Here is an 18,268-nt window from a genome sequence, read left to right on the forward strand (position 1 = left end):
GAAAGATAGCTAGCTAGATAGATAGATAGATAGATAGATAGATAGAAAGATAGATAGATAGATAGATAGATAGATAGATAGATAGATAGATAGATAGATAGAAAGATAAAACTTATTTGGAAATAGATGCGTTGCGTTCAATCATATAATATAAATAACTAGCAGTATCGCCCGGCGTTGCTCGGGTTTGTAAGGGAAATAACTATATAAGCATTTTTAGAGAGTTACTTCCTTTATAGATGCCAATTCGGGCTTTCTTAGCCATTTCTGTTTTGGTGTCTTCAAGGCATGAAGTCGTTGTTCTAAAAGAACGCTGGTCTCCTTGACAACGCATTACGACGTTGATTTACTTAAACTCCCTTCCCCACAGCTTCACGAGGGAGGGAAGAAGGGGGAGAAGCAAACACAGGTGCAGGTGTTTGAGCGTGGACGCCAACTCCGCCGCCATCGACACACGAAAAATTATGCATTAAAATGGAATAAAAAATGATGTTAAATTATTTTTAAAATCGTAGCCTCATCGTAGACGCGCGCTAATAGCCAGACGGGCTCGATATGAATCACGACTATAAGATACCCGAATTTGGTTAAACTGCACCGCAAAATGTGGGAGGAGTTAGGAATCTAAATCGTAGGAGACAGACACTCACACGACTACAGTTTTATATATATAGATATATGTTTACATATATACATATATGTTCATACATATATATGTATATACATATGCATATATGGGCACAGGACGTCACAGAATGTAAACAACATCAAATACGAAAACAACGGAAAATACGAAATACGAACTTTATTTTGCAACCAATAGCGTGAACAGGATAAATCTATATATATAAAACTGTAGTTGTGTGAGTGTCTGTCCCCTTCGATTTAGATTCCTAACTACTCCCACATATTTAGGCTTATGTATATATATATATATATATAGATGTTTATATATGTGTTTATATACGCGTGTTTATATATATATATATATATTATATATATATATATATATATATATATCGCCTGCTTAATCTATTCTAACTATATTTTCTACTTTCATGTTACTCCTTATATTTTCTATGTTAATATTCTATACGTTTATCATCTATGTTTTAATATAAATATGTGGTTATTTGAATTGAATAATATCACGTCATACATCTGAATTGTGTAAATGTTTAAGACAAATATCTGAAATGTTTATCTTATGCATATATATATATATGTGTGTGTGTGTGTCTGTGTGTGAGTTTATACATACATATATATATATATATATATATATATATATATATAATATATATATATATATATATATATATATATATATATATATATATATATATATATCGCCTCCTTAATCCATTCTAACTATATTTACTACTTGCATGTTACACCTTGTATTTTGTATCTCTGTAGTCTTATATTTTAATATTTTAATATTTTAATCATCTCTGTCTGAATATAGATATATGGCAATTTCAATGGAATAATATCGCATGTCATACATCTGAATTGTGAATTTACTTGTCTGAATGTCTATGATAAATATCTGAAATTTTATCTTATACCAAATGCTCTTGAGAACATTTCATAGTGGTAAGACCATAGCGGATCTATTTCTAACATAAGAGTGTCCACATAGTGGTTCCTTCTAATATGTATATATATATATATATATATATATAATATATATATATATATATATATATATATATATATATATATATATATATATATATATTATATATATATATATATATATCAACATACACTCAAACACACACACACACATATATATTATATACATATATGAACATAAAATTACAGAATCATTTGGGGTACATAACTTTCGCAAGCCAGTGGGACGTCGAAACTGACATTTCAGAGTTCTTCGCTTTGAAACTGAAAGAGTTTTACATTGATGGGATTAAAAAGCTTGTAAATAGAAGGAAGGAAGTCATAGATAATCAGGGAAAGTACATTGATGATTAAATTTCAATTAAATATAACATTTGATCACTTGCTTTCTTTATTCAAAATTCGGACAAAACTCATAGGATGACCTGTTATGTTTATATTTATTTGTATATATGTATATATATATGTCTATATTTTATATATATATATATATATATATATATATTTACATGTATATATATATATATGTTTATATATATGTATGTATATGTATATATATGTTTATATTTATACATTTTATATTTATATACATATGTTTATATATATATATATATATATATATATTATATTATATATATATATATATATATATATATATGTTTTTATCCATATATGTATGGATATCATATATATATATTCCGAGTTTCTATATTTCAGTTCTAATATGTTCCCCGAGTTATTAGTTGAAACACCATCAGAGTTTCAAATTTACCGAAGTGTACAGTCATATGTTTATACTGCATACCACTAAACTGAAATAAAGCTTTTATGGACTTCTATTAACAGCAGGAGTATAGCCTGCAATATCGTTTCTTTGCTAGACTAAAAACCAACAGTTTCTCGGACATAAAAACTTTAGTACCAATGCAACTGAATGAAGTAATTCCAATGCATTACAAATATTTATTTTATCGACGCAGGCGAGTGACGGAAAATCTGAGAATAGGGATTAGTTAAGTCTACTTCCTTCAGTGTTCAAATCACGCTAAGGTCTACGTTGCCTTTCTTCCTTTCAGGATCGAAAAACTAAGCACCAGTCAACGACTAGAATCAATATTTATTTTATTGAACTCGATGAATGATGAGCAAATTTAATTCTGGTACAGTACAAACAGTGAGAATTATTGGCTTTAGTGTGAATTTCTCACGTTGAAACCAAGCCAAACTTAGTATGAGAAAGCGACAATCAAGTCGACTACCATACATATCCTTTTATTGACCCCTGGATGATGTCCCAACAGGATTTGAACTGCCAACATGATGAAGAAGGCTTTGTATGTTATGAAACAGAATTATGTATTGTAAATTAGTTAGTAATAGTAAAATTCTTCATGGCTGCTTTAGGAATCTGTAAGAGCAGCCCTAGATACCCATTGCTAAAGAGCTATTGAAGGGAATGAGTGCATGCCGATTATATTTTACGTCACAAATATGTTAGTCATACTCATTTGTCATGATCAATCATACCCAACTGCAAATAATAAACATTACGATAACTTACGACAAGAAAATAGAGTATTTTTGTTGGTTTGTGTGTTTCTACTGTCTGATTGTTTTAATCTAATCAACAATAATGATTTAGAAAAGAGATTAGTTCACCTATGCTCTTTGGCTTCTTTTCCAATCGTTTGATAACAGATCTAGCATAGTGTCGTGACACTCGGGACTCTGTTCTGATCGATTATAATTATAAAAACAAATACAAAGTAGTTTTGCATATTTTGTAGTTCCACCGAAAACAAAACAGAAAAATCGTATGAACTAAAATAAAAAAGAAGAAATATAAAATAGAAAAAGAAAATTCCAACATTAATAGGATCGTACGGTGATGTTAAGAAGTCAGTATCGTTTATTATTCGTCACTTTCGAGAGATTTATAAACATTCCATTAATCAGTTATATATTAGATTGGGTACAAATTTAATCATATCCATCAAGTTATTAAAAAAAGTATCTTTACAGACATGTCTACAAAATCAAACAAATAGAGAGAGAGAGAGGTGGGGAAAGAGAAAGTATATGTGGGGAGACTGTTTGCACTTCACATGGGCTAAAATGATCAAGTTTTATTAGGCGGAGGCGAAACATTAGCACAAACGGGTCTAATTAATTCATATGCAGTTTAATGAATGGCTAACACCATGGAGTATATGTAGCGATAATGGTTGTTTGTTGCTCTTAATGCTGTTCTTGTTGTTTTTCCTCTTCCTCTAGGCTTCTGTTTAACGACATTTAAGGATGTCACGAAAATATTAAATTCCTGCTGGTTTTACTAATTTTAGGATATCATGGAAAAGAATATGTTTTAATGGTTTCTCACTGCTTCGATAGAATTTGAAATCAAAGCAAAATTTTCAGAAACTTGGCGTAATTTGCAAAGTATTATAACTGTTTACAGCTGTGTGTTGTACCTACTTATGGTTATATCTAACCATCTTAACATTTTTATAAAGCGAAAGAGCTAGCATTAACTAAATGACTTGTCTAAGGATAAACACTGTACAGTTCCGGAAACGTGATACAGATCATCATACCTGTGGCTGGTAATCGAACAAACTATTATTTTGAACAGCAGTGCGATTTCCACAACAACATATACGACAAATATAATCAATTCAGCATATTGTGATCGGTGCAATATGACTACTGTGTGAAGGTATGCATTATGTATATATATATTATATATATATATATATATATATATATATATATATATATATATATATATATATATATATATACATATATATATATACATATATATATACGTATATATATATATATATATATATATATATATATATATATATATATATATATATATACATATATATACACACACACATATATATATATATATATCTATATAATATTATAAAGGCTGATGAATGCAAAAAGCATTAATTAATTCCTTACTTCATCCGTAATGAACCTAATATTCTTTTACTTATTACAGTCACTAGACTGCAGCCATGCTGGGCTGTGCCTTCAATTTTATAGTCAGATTAATCGACTTATTCTATCAATCTCTTTACCGAACTGCCAAGTTCCGGGATCACAAACGCACCAACACCAGTTGTCAAGCGGTGGGGTGGGGGGACAAACACTGACACAATGACACACACACACACACACACATATATATATATATATACACGCATATGTATACATATATATATACATGTACATATATACATATATATATACATATACATATATTTATACATAGATAAATATATATACATATATGTATATATATATATACATATATACATATATATATATACATATATATATATGTGCATATATATATACATATATATATGCATATATATATACATATATATATACGCATATATATATATGTATAATAATAAATATTAGGGAATAAATCCAAATTTACAGGGAAAAATCAGATTTAGGATTGAATCCAATTTTATAGTAAAATATTATATTATATTAATTAGAGACAAAACCACTATTATGCAAATCAAACAAAGAAAGACTTAAGCCAATACATAAAAAATTTTATATAAATTAAATATAATTAAAATAACCACTACGATCGTTTCGTGTCAGCACTTCTATGAGACATTCTTCAGGTGGTTTCAAAACCTAAAATATAATCAATATTTTTAAGATATAAGTAATCTATATAATCTAAATAAACATTTACTTATAAAAAACTCTATTATTAAATAAGATTATATCGAAATCGACTATAATGTTAAATATTAACTTTAATTTATAAGGTAGAAAATCCATATTCTAATATCCAATTTAGTCTATATCTACTTATAAATTAAAGTTAATATCTAACATTATAGTCGATTTCGATATAATCTTATTTAATAATAGAGTTTTTTATTTAGATTATATAGATTATTTATATCTTAAAAATATTGATTATATTTTAGGTTTTGAAACCACCTGAAGAATGTCTCATAGAAGTGCTGACACGAAACGATCGTAGTGGTTATTTTAATTATATTTAATTTATATTAATTTTTTTATGTATTGGCTTAAGTCTTTCTTTGTTTGATTTGCATAATAGTGGTTTTGTCTCTAATTAATATAATATATATATGTATATATATATATATATATATGTATATTTATGTATATATACATATATATATATATATAATATATATATGTATATATATATATATATATATATATAATTTTAATCCAAACGGGAAACAAAAAAACAACAACAATGGAACAATTACAGTATTATTATTAATAGGCGCTCAGGAAATGGAAGCAGGGAGGTATGACGTTTCGAGCGGAGCTCTTCGTCGGAAACATAAAGAAGGAAGAGAGAGGAAAGAAAGATCCCAGAGCGGGCAACAGGGAAAGAGAAAAAAGACGACTGGTATATATGCATATATATACATATATATACATGTATATATATACATATACACATATATACATATATATATACATACATATATAGACACATATATATATATATATATATATATATATATATATATATATACATAAAGCATATATATATATAAAGTAAACAGAAAATGGCGAAATATTGATCAGTAACAATTAACTAACATCGATTATTACTTTTATGATATAAATAGACTTTGTCCTATCTAACATCATATTTTCTAACTCATCCGATCTGTAACATGGAGCTTCATCAGAATGAAGAAAAATACATAAAAGAATAGAAAAGAAAAGAAAAGAAAAGAAAAGAAGAGCCTCGGGGAGAAGAAGAAAGACTTAATATACCATTTTGCATATGTTACGCTTCAGGACGGCGAGTTTATGACTAAACTTAAAATATAAATTGGTGGGTTAATTTTTCTGTAAGTGTAACAGGGTGTAGTAAAAATGTAAAATGAAAACTTTACCATAACGGTATACACCAGTAGGTCTAGAAAATGAAGTGATAGTACCATAACGTTTAGAAGTAATCATAATAGTTCTTATGATTATATCAATAGTACTGATTAATAGTCTATCCTAATAAAATGCCCATCTATTAATTACAATTATTTATTTACTGATATGTTGTAAAATACCAACCACCTATTTCCCGTAATGGGATTGACCAAAGTCCAGCTTTCTATATAATTGGTCAGTTAAATTTAAAACAAAGGGCAGGCTATTGAGGCTGTTATACGGGTAGATGTAAATAGATGAATAAAAAAAGTATGGAGTAGTGTATGTTGTAAATAGCACAAAACCGCTTAGGATATTGTAAATAAAAACAAACATTAAGCAAGTACAATGCGAAGGAATGAACAACGCCTGCAGTGTCATTAAAACCTAGAGAGGTTCCTATTTGGACCATTGTGAGTTAAGGCGGCTGGTGGGGAAGGGGGAAGATTGGACAATAACAACATAATAATATATTCTAAGTGTGATTGAGCAAACTGTAGCTATTACTTTTTTCAGTTTTTATCTACCAAATTCACTCATAAGGATTTGGCCGGCCAGAGGCTATAATACAAGACACTTGCCGAAGGTGCCACGCAGTGGAACTGAACCCGGAACCCTGTGGTTGGGAAGCATGCTTCTTACCACACAGCCACGCCTGCGCCTAAGAGTGAAAAAAACTTAATAGCAAGAATTTTAATATGAACAATACGAAAATTGTAACGAAAATCCTAGGAACACACAATACCGGAATAGAAATAATGATACACAGTGATGTTGAAATCGGTGAATGAACTTTTAATAGGTTAAAGATATTTTTGCAGTTGTTAAATTTGTTGATTGAATACCATTTGATGCTTGGGGTCTTATTTTTCTCGTCATTATATTTAATTTCAATAAGATTAATCTCGTTAATCTCAAAAGTATTACTATTACCCGGTAAGGCTGATTTCAAATGAACAAATAAATTGTTTGACGCATTAGAAAATAGAATAATTACTCTTCTGTCCTATCCAGCTGGAAATCAAGCAAAAAAAGTAAATCACGATCCGTGTTACAAGACGTTCGCTTAAAATACTTAATTCGTAGTAATTTACGCTTTTACATACACGTATTACCAAACCTCTAACAGATTTGAATCCTCAATCCGTAATACACATAACTGCCAGAGCATATATAATGTTTCAGAGTAAATTTTACATTCACAGATAATTCGTATTAAAACAAAATATTGCATAAATATAAGGGGTTTTTTTAAATCCTAATTATTTATATTTCACTTAATATGCTTGATTTCAGTTACATCTTGAAATATTATATTGGGTTGGCAACTAACTTACAGTAGTTTTTTTTTAATATTTTTTAAAAGGTTTAATAAAAAGTAACAACTAATTAATATTAATGTATTCACCCTTGTTGTTTACAACTTCTTCCCAACGTTCCACAAGATTTTCAATACCTAGTTGGTAGAAATCACCCGATTTCGACTCGAAAAATTGTTCCAACCAAGCTCTCAATTCTACATCAGTATTGAACAAAACTCCGCGCATAGCATTTGAAAGAGATCGAAAGAGGTGGAAATCCGTTGGTGCCAAATCAGGAGAGTACGGCGGGTGTGGCATCACTTCCCAGCCATGTGTATGAATGGCTTCCTTGGTCATATTGGCGATATGAGGGCGGGTGTTGTTGTGCAACAAAAGAACTCCATACTGCTGATTAGGTCTTTTCTCTTGAATAGCCGTGTTGAGTTGTTCGACTTGTTAAACATAGAGTTCCGCGTTGACCGTTTGGTTCGTTCAAGTAATTCGTAATGGATAATCCTTTCCCAGTCCCACCATACGCACAACATCGTTTTACGCGGATGAAGATCTTGTTTCATGCGCGGTGTCGCTTGTTTACCAGGGCTAAGACATTCCTTATGCTAATTCATATTGATGTGCAGTCACCATTTTTCGTCGCCAGTAACGATTCAGTAAAGAAATCGTTGCTTGTGTCCATGAGTTGAGCGGTGACGAGCAAGCAAACCAGCGGAGATTGTGGCTCGTTGACTTTTGTTGTTGTCAGTTAAAGCATGTGGAGCCCATACTGCATACTTCCATCGAGTGAAGATGCTTCTCTATAGCAGTGTGGGAGCATTCCATTTTCTCTGCCAGTTCCCTTGTTTGACGAGAATCTTCTTACAAAAGTTGGTTTAATCGCTCTGGACGGCCAGAACGAGGTGCGTCTTTGAGGTCAAAATTTCTATTTTTGAACTTGGCATACCAATCACGAGCGGTTCTTTCAACTATGGCACCCTCTCCATACACAGCACAAATGTGACGAGCAGCTTTTTCGGTCTTAAAACCTTGATTAAAAGCAAAAAGAAGGTGTCAAAAATGTTCGTTTTTCTTTCCATTTTAATGTTCTGAAAGTAAACAAAAAATTTACTACAATTAACTAGAATAAAACAAAATAGATTCCAAAATGATTCAAAAAATTGATTCCAAAATTTTAAAAAACGGCGGGAACTTAGTTGCCAATCCAATATATCAAATCAAATGCTTCTTAGGGAGAAATAAACAACATAGAACAGAACCGAGAGAGTTAGCTGATATAAATTTTAAATTTGTTATTTTAATGAGTGAAAAACATTGTATGCTATTTACGTATATCGAGATATAAAATGTAAAAGTAAACTGCTGAATGTTACAATACATGAATTTTCCATTATTCCACTCAACATCTGAGTGGAAAGACATAGTATCGATAAAATAAAAGCCAGTATTAGTCTGACTATGCTTCAGTCAATCATTATCTCTTTCCTACAATCAATTAACAGTGTATACCTGAATGAGGAATCAATATTTAGAAATAATTAGACAATATTTTACGTTAATATAAATGCTAAATTAACTGATATTTGTTTCTCTCTTTATAATTTCAGAATCATGAATCGTTGCATTAAAGTTGGAATTGCGTTCGTGTTGCTTTACATCACTTTAGCAAATTTCACAACGGCATCAAATTTCGAAAATTCAGGACTGAGCACCACACTATCTAAATATAAAAAAATGACGAAAGTTTTACAAAAGCGAAATGGTGGTCTTCTTGATCATGTGCTGAGTGATCGACAGTTTCTTTCGCCACACCTCCAAAGCAAAAGGATCAATTTGGAGACAAGAGATAACGGCTATGCGAATGCAGAAGACGATGGCAACAAAAGACGTGGTGCATGGTATTATGATTATGGCCTAGGAGGTGGACGCTTTGGAAAACGAGATTATGACGAATATGGCCTCGGGGGAGGAAGATTTGGTCGAGATGTTGATCACGTGGATATGTCAGACGCTTAAGCTACAACAAAATGTTTCAAAAGATAAACTAAATAAAATTTCCAGATTCAAGCTAACAAAATTGTAATTTTTTGTCTAATATGTTATGGAAACAAAATGAAATTGCAAAACCTAGTTTTATAAATGTTGGTATTCATTTAGGCAGTTAGGAAGGATATTAATTGCCTAATTAAGAAGAAAATGACAACAGTAAAAGAACACACTTTATTGAAATATTAAAGTTTTAGTTTTGCAGTTTAATAAATTTAGAGAGAAGGATAATAAAACGAAATACGTCTTTTTCTCTTTACTCAGTTTCCTTCTCTCTTTATGGTTTCACTGAAATTATTACTGGTACCACTTCTACATTCCAGCACTTCTAGTGGGCAGAAGGTCTTTTTTTGTTACAAGAATTCAAGTAGGAAGGCAATTGTTCAAATAAAAGTATTTAAGGAATTATCGCAGTAATGATCTTCATGAATATTTTTGTCATAATTTAAAACACACATTTCATTTGTGAAACAATACTAAAACATTAAATTATTTTGAAAACAAAATGAATAATAAATTATGAAACATTCTAAAAGCTCTGTTTTAACTCTTCTAAGTTGTGTACAATAAATTGATCCACAAAACTTGAAATTTAATTGCTATTTCTCTATCCATCCATATTCACCATCCACGTATTTTTGTGAGGTTCACGGTGTAGAGTCCAGTGACAAATTTTTCAGAGAGTCCTTCTATCCGAACCAGCCATCGGCAAATGAGCTGACTGAATCCCTAAGTGAAACTGACTTACGCTTTGGATATTTTTCAACTGTCTTGCTTATGGTCTACCTCCATGTCATGAGCAGTTGATAGTGTCTGAAATAAAATGCAAACGCGAATGCAAACGACAGAAATGGGTTTCACCGATTACTGGGATACTGTTGTTCGATGGGGTCGGCGATCAGTGAATCGCTCCAGGTTGACCGCTACTTCTCCGCATTGAGTGGTCACAACTTAGGTACTTCTGCAATGTGCTTAGAATGTCTGCGGGAAGAATCGCGAAACAATTTTTTCTAGCAATGTTAACCATTAAAATGCGTAAACATTTTTAAAAAATTGAATTGTAATGTAGCACGTGTTCCAATAACGAATTCTTTATGGTTTATATTCAATGTAGAAAGCAAATCTAGAGCACATTCTAAATGCATTATAATACATATATCGAATAGTGATCGAAGGCCTTTAGAGAACACTTAACGAATTTATAAAACAAGAACTAAATGGGATGGACTAAGTACAGAATATATCTAAAATAAAGTTGTGAAATTTGTTACTAGAGTGTAATTTACTACCTATCTATTTTGGGAATGATTAGCTTGAACTATAGATTTATATATGACTAACATATAGGAGTATATAGTCATATTCAAAAATTTAGTAAGAATCCTGAATTTAAGATATCAAATTTAACAATGGAGAAAATTTATTGCATGCAAAAGTTAAGACTGAGTTTCATTAATTAATAGATAAAGAACAGTTACTGTTTGATTAAGTCACTGATCTATCAGAGAATTTATCGAGGGTTGTGAGTCATGTGTCCCACTTCTCCAACTTGCAGTCAATTCTTTTGATTCTTTTCCAAAAAGATATCTACAATATCTGTCGGATCCTCCTTCACCTACACTTCTCAACCGCGATGATTCTGTACACTTGCGGCGAAAATTTCCACCATCAGCTGCTCGCTTTGGTGATCAGCTCTACACCATCGGCAAATGGTAGATATGCTCCAAATGTTACATTTTCACTCCACTACATACACATTCCAGTTGCCGAACAACCTTCAGTTACTTCAAACCAACAGGGTCGGCTCTGACAATGTTATTTCCATTCCTATCTTCGGCAAAGTCATAAATCTGTTACTTGTCACACTCTCTCTCACTCTCTTTCTCTCTTGCTCATTTGTCTCTCTTCCTCTCTCTCGCTTTCTATCTCACTCTTTCTCCCCTCTTTACCTTTCACCCATTTGCCTCTCTTCTTCTCACACTCTCTCTCTCTCGCTTTCTACCTCACTCTTTCTCCCTTCTTTCTCTGTCTTTTCTGTCACCCTTTCCAATAATCCTGTCTACCTCACTTTCAATACCTCCAAAATGACTAGGTCAACTAACAATAAACTTTTCTAACACCTTGAATGTTTTTTCCATATTTAAGGACCATCAATATAGCTTTCGTGGACCTAGTTCCACTGGTGACTTGCACTTTTAAATCACTCGTCAGTGGTCCCTTGCTCTCGAAAATTTAATGAAAACATTGTTGGGGAACATAATATTAGCAAAGCATTCGGCCATATCTGGCAAGCAAATTTCCAAGGAAAACTTCCTGTCTACGGGCTGCATTCGTCTCTTGTACCAGAAATCGATGGCTTTTTTTTTTATCAAATTGTACAACCGAGCCACCGAAACGTGTGCAGATGGAATTTTTCTAACCCATACTTTGTTCACTAAGATGTTTCCCAAGTTCGGTTATGGCTTTTACATACTCTTCATTTTATATATTAACTACCTATTGCCATCACACCTAATCACAGGCACTCCTATGCAGGTGATATCACATGCTTCTCCTCTTGTCTTCTATACAGTGTCTACCCTCACCTTCAGTTTCCACACTTACCACTATACTCATTCCTTTTTCTATAAAACATCAACCCTCTGGAATTCCGTCTCAGCATATATTTTTTCTTGAAGCAATTAGATAAAAGATACTCGGGAGAAACATTAATTGCGTAGGTGCCTCCAGTGTCAAAAGGGTCTGCAAAGGCCATGAACACAATGCCTTCCCCAAAGCAGTCCATTAAATAAATAAACAAATGAATAACTGTTAGTTATGTGTTATGCATGTTGCTATAATATTAGTGAGGGTTAATGAGAAAAGAGATTCAGAACCAGGCTGTACGTTAGGGTTAACATGGAATTATCATCAAAATATGCCAAAATGTTGCAGTTGTTGAGCTTTCTTTTATCCCTGCATCAACTGTCCGATGATTATACAGAAGTTCCTTCATTTTTTTGTGCTGTTAGGGGTGTCACCTGTCAACCAGCAGATCTGTGATCAAAGGTATCCCAGTCATGACTAACTCCTCTTTCATTAAGGTTAGTGCACCTGAGTCTACATATCCAGTATGTTCTTCTCCCTAAAGGTGTGATGTTAATCATACCTATTTGATATTTCTCGCAGGTAATGGAGCGACTGTGTACAGATTCCTTCACTGGTTTAAAATTACTAATGCTGCCTGCACTTTAGAGAATGTTTGTAACTATCCAAACATTTTGTATATCAGGTAGTTCATTGTCTAATGTATTTAAGGCAGAGAGGTATGGTTTGAAGGAGATTTGAGCGCTGCGTCTTGCGAGTTGAACGACTCGTTGGTACGTGAGTTGATGTGTTTTTATTGACACTGCTTGACAACAAGAAACCATTTTGATACAGATCTAGCCCGAGCCCGTCCATGCGTCTGCAATACAAATTTCCTGTTTCTAAAGTGATCTAAATTAAAATCTACAGTCAAAATTTCAAGACAGATTATGTTCCAAACACCAGCTAAATAACAGCTAAGTTATTTTAATAAATTCTTCATTATTTAAAAATGCACTAATTGGAACAAAGGTAGCGGATGTCATCAGAAATATGAAAACAGAAGGGTAAACGAAAAGATGCTGTGGAACTGTCAATGACCAGGTCGCAATTATTGCGACGAAAATTTTAACACGAAATAATAAATGCTCAAGGGAAGTTAAATCCTTTGCGTATTTTGAAAGGCTAACGTGTGTATTTCACCCTGTAATTGTTTTAGTTTCGGTCTCAGAGCAAATCCCTTGCTAGAAAAGTATATCTCTTAAGAATGACCTTTAGGTCATCCCCTGAGGTGTAGGAGGTATTGATGATCTCAAGCCAGCAAGGGTATCTTTACACTGTCGCTCTATCACTGGCTTGAAATATCAGCTAAATATGCTTCGAATCACACTGACCTGAAATTATACATCTCCAATAACAAAAATTCAAGGAACTTCTCTTTAGTCTTTCGAACTACAAGAAATATCAAATTATACTCCACCTAATCAGACCAAACCATCTTAAAAGTAAAGACACATTGGGTATACTATATCTGAATAAAAAACGGCCATGGCTACATCTGATAATCACAGCCATGGAAGATTTTGCTAATTGATCTGCTGAATGACAGGTGTTCTATGGCTAAACAAGTCCTGGTATACCATGAGCTTTGCCGAAGCTTATATGTGACTATTCAAGTTCTTAGAAATATCAGTCATTATCTCAAGTCACATACAACGGTATTAATGTTGAATCTTGTTGTACTAGACGCATTAATATCTGGATAAAAGACAAAATGGCTATGGCTAGAATTCTTTTGATCACACGCCTGCCTGTTCGATTACAGCTAATCTGCGGCTGAACAATTGTTAGCATCCATTTTGTCTCGGGAGACAATGGTGTCGCGCATAAAACAATCTAGTCCGGCTTTGAGATTTCATGTCCTAATACATCTCCTGCTGTGGCTATGCAGTCCTATCCTGGACAAACACTCCCTCTGTCAGGTGCCGCAAATGTAGCGAAGACTTTGGCTGAACAATAATCTCAGCAAAATGGGAAGCCCCCTCCTCCGAAGATAAACTTACTCACTAAACTTACTTACGAAATTCACCTCTTCACCTCTAATAGTTTTTGTGTACTCGCCCCACTTCAAGCAGCCGTTCAACTATTCCACGGAAATAGCACATTTGGTTGTTGTTAATGTCATTTCTGTTGTACTTGATCAGTCTTGACTGAACAAATTTATAATTAAAAATCATTCCATTCGGCACCATCCCTTTCTTTCTCGGGTATTGTGTTTACAAGACTACATCTTTCATTGTTATGTGTTAAGTTACCGTGGCTATCATTTATATCGGAAACTAAAAGTATCATCTATAATGTCTATTGTCGAAAGAAACCGATGTGCCCTATTATTGCGCCTCGTTTTAAAAATACTATCCCATCCCACATGTCGGTGTTGTTGGTACTGTTGCTGCTCTGTAGTTCTAGATCAAATCTTTTCGTGATCTAAAATAAATGATCTTCCAACCATCCGTTTTTATAGAGTCTCTGCGACTACGTTGTCCAATATAATCTTTGTTTCAAGAAGATAGAGTGTAATTAACGAGTTATTTAGTTGCTACTCTCGGCAGGTTGAGTGACTACAGAAGAGGCTTTCTCGTTGAATCGATAACGAAGGCTTGAACTATCTTGCACATAAACGACGAAAAAAGCAACGTTTTGTTTATAAACGACGAAATCGGCAATCACTTTACTTATAGATTATAGCTTCAAATAGATTGTGCTTAAATGACAACTGTATCAACAAGCTTGCATGTAAATAGCATCGACAAAACTATCTTGCACAGGAACAACAACAACCATTGTTCATACAAAAACATCAAGTTTCAACTATAATACGTATAAACAACAGTATCAAGTATCTTAGCTATAAACAACGACCGAGGCAAAAATCATATGTAAGAACAATAGCGATATTCTTTTACATAAACGACCACTGCACCAACGATTTTCTGTAAGAATGATGACAGCGTCAACCCAGCTGCGCATGAAGAAAGTCATTACAGGCACTATTTAGTACAACACTCATCGTCGTTGTATACACTGTAAGTGTATACATGCTTTACAATGAAGTTGATGGATATGGCCTGTATATTACAGGTAATTGTTCATATTTGATTCTCAAACAGCAGAAAGATAAAGTACGATGCTTACTAAACGATCTCCATTCCGGTATTTAGATACATATTATCACTGAGGAAAGTCCTTGAAAAATACCGCTTCCAGTCATCTTATCCTTTATCTCAAAAGTCGTAAAAAACATTTGCTAGATATCGTTCATCACAAACGAGGAATTTCTTGTGATTAGACAACCCAAAGGTATAGATACAATGCTTGTTGGCGAAACGCTTGGCTGAGAAGTTAGAAAAACGTTAGCGCGTTTGAATGTTAATCTAAAGATCAGTATATCTTTTATTTTGCATATACGTACAAATGCACCCACGCACATATACAAATATATTTACAAATGTGCCTCTACACTGATATTTAACACACTTGTGTACATTCGAACGTGTGAAGGTCTTTCGCGGAGATAGTCAAGAAAGAGAACACATTATCCTCATAGACAATATGTGTGAAAACACATTGGGCTATGAATAACATCATGGAATATCCAATGTTGTCTACGAGAAGAAAGTTCTCTCACGTTCGGGTGCATACGAATGGGATAAATATGTATATATTGTATATATTTTATTCAATGCTGCTTTTCAATACTTACATATATGCATAAATACACAGAAACATATGCCACATACATAATTCATACGAATGTGCACATACTTTTTGGTAAGGATGGATGTATATATATATATATTGATATTGATATATGCCACAAAACTTATCCAAAATTTGATAGCATTATCTAAGCGTTATCTAAGCCTAATAAGATTATCTATAATACATTGAAAGTCAGTTTGAATCTTGCTTGCTTGCAATGTTACCCAGCAAAACTGATGCATAATGGGAAAATACTATGAATTACGTTTACCCTGAAATGTTAATACGAATGGAATGAAACATGTTTTACGTAAATTGGAGCAGTAGTTATTGAGATATTCGGGGTTTGGGGGTAGGAATACCAAAAATGGTGCATAATGTGAAAAAGTTCCGATATAACTTCATCCTGAAAGGGAAGAAACTCTAACCTTTCGATTAAACAATGATTTGACAACGAAAAACAACGATTTGTTTCTTTACAGTAAATATTTCTATTTTTGCTTTCGTTAAACAAAATATTTTAACCATTTAGAAATATTTTCAAGTGAATGTGATTTCAAAAATCTAAGTTGTTTGTACAGTAAGTACTTATATTTTAGCTTTCTTTAAACAGACAATATTTTAATGTTTTTTTTTTTTAGAAATACCGTTACAAAAGTTTTTGTGGCATATCTAAAATTATTCTAAAGTGAAAATGACTTTAAAAATACGGTAAATATTTCGTAAAAGACCCATTCGTAACCTTGGTGTGAAATAGTTTTTTCCCATAGGTTTTTTTTCGAGTGCATTCAACGTATCTCACCTCCAATGATTTGGCTGCTATTTCGAGCATACTCTGCTATTTGCGATAAAGGTCCTGAAATACCTGTTACAGCTATTCACGATAAAGGACCCGAAATACCTGTTACGTGGTAGCAGGACGCGCAAGAAATAGCTACCAAATCTCCTTTTCTGTGAAAAAGAGCTATTTACGCATGAGTTCGATGTTACATTCGTTGAAAGCATGCCAAATAATCTGGAAAAGCTAAACAAAGACACGAAACAAAACTCCGTTGCTGGGAAACTTAGGGTTTTCTGGTAACCCAACGGGTCACGGATAGTCTAATCTATGATTAAAAACATCCAATTTCAGTATAAGTGACCTCCAGAAACCCTGGATCCCCATCAGCTATCAAACGGATATCACTGTTTCGACACCTGAGCAGGACATTCAATCCGGTTGTGTCAACAGCATTAAAAAACGTTAAGCGATACCTTGGAATCACTAGTAATCAGCAGGAGCGGGACATTATCAGAGTACTTCATTACTCCAGAATCTGCTTGTCATTACAAGTCTCAACATGAAGTAAACAGCATTAACTTCAACTTACAAAACCCACACTTCATATAAATAGGGGTGCATGTAGTTAAGTTTAAAGCGAACTGGATCTATTGATCTCATATATCGTAAGACAGTAAGTAACGTGGTATGTGCCGCTTATGGGCTTGTTACACCTTGGTATATTTTTGATCATGCTTTCAGGCCTGAAATTTGTTATAATATCATTTGTATAAGAAACTAGCAGTATCGCCCGGCGTTGCTCGGATTTGTAAGGGAAATAACTATATAAGCATTTTTAGAGAGTTACTTCCTTTATAGATGCCAATTTGGGCTTTCTTAGCCATTTCTGTTTTGGTGTCTTCAAGCCATGAAGTCGTTGTTCTAAAAGAACGCTGGTCTCCTTGACAACGCTTTACGACGTTGATTTCCTTACACTCCCTTCCCCACAGCTTCACGAGGGAGGGAAGAAGGGGGAGAAGCAAACACAGGTGCAGGTGTTTGAGCGTGGACGCCAACTCCGCCGCTATCGACACACGAAAAATTATGCATTAAAATGGAATAAAAAATTATGTTAAATTATTTTTAAAATCGTAGACTCATCATAGACGCGCGCTAATAGCCAGACGGGCTCGATATGAATCACGACTATAAG

At 33.1% G+C, this 18,268-nt stretch overlaps 1 protein-coding gene across 3 annotated transcripts in view; it reads left to right on the forward strand.

The window, feature by feature from the left end:
- Positions 1–10,236, forward strand: part of LOC115211114 — a 96,341-nt gene extending 86,105 nt beyond the window's left edge. For all 3 annotated transcript variants that reach the window (XM_036502034.1, XM_036502033.1, XM_029780033.2), the window contains one exon: positions 9,530–10,236. In XM_036502034.1, coding sequence (XP_036357927.1) covers positions 9,534–9,938 — 405 coding nt within the window. In that variant the 5' untranslated portion in view covers positions 9,530–9,533 and the 3' untranslated portion in view covers positions 9,939–10,236. The remainder of the gene's footprint in view (positions 1–9,529) is intronic.
- The last annotated feature ends 8,032 nt before the right edge of the window (positions 10,237–18,268 follow it).

This window comes from Octopus sinensis, linkage group LG4 (assembly GCF_006345805.1).
Source record: "Octopus sinensis linkage group LG4, ASM634580v1, whole genome shotgun sequence".
Lineage (NCBI taxonomy): Eukaryota > Metazoa > Mollusca > Cephalopoda > Octopoda > Octopodidae > Octopus > Octopus sinensis.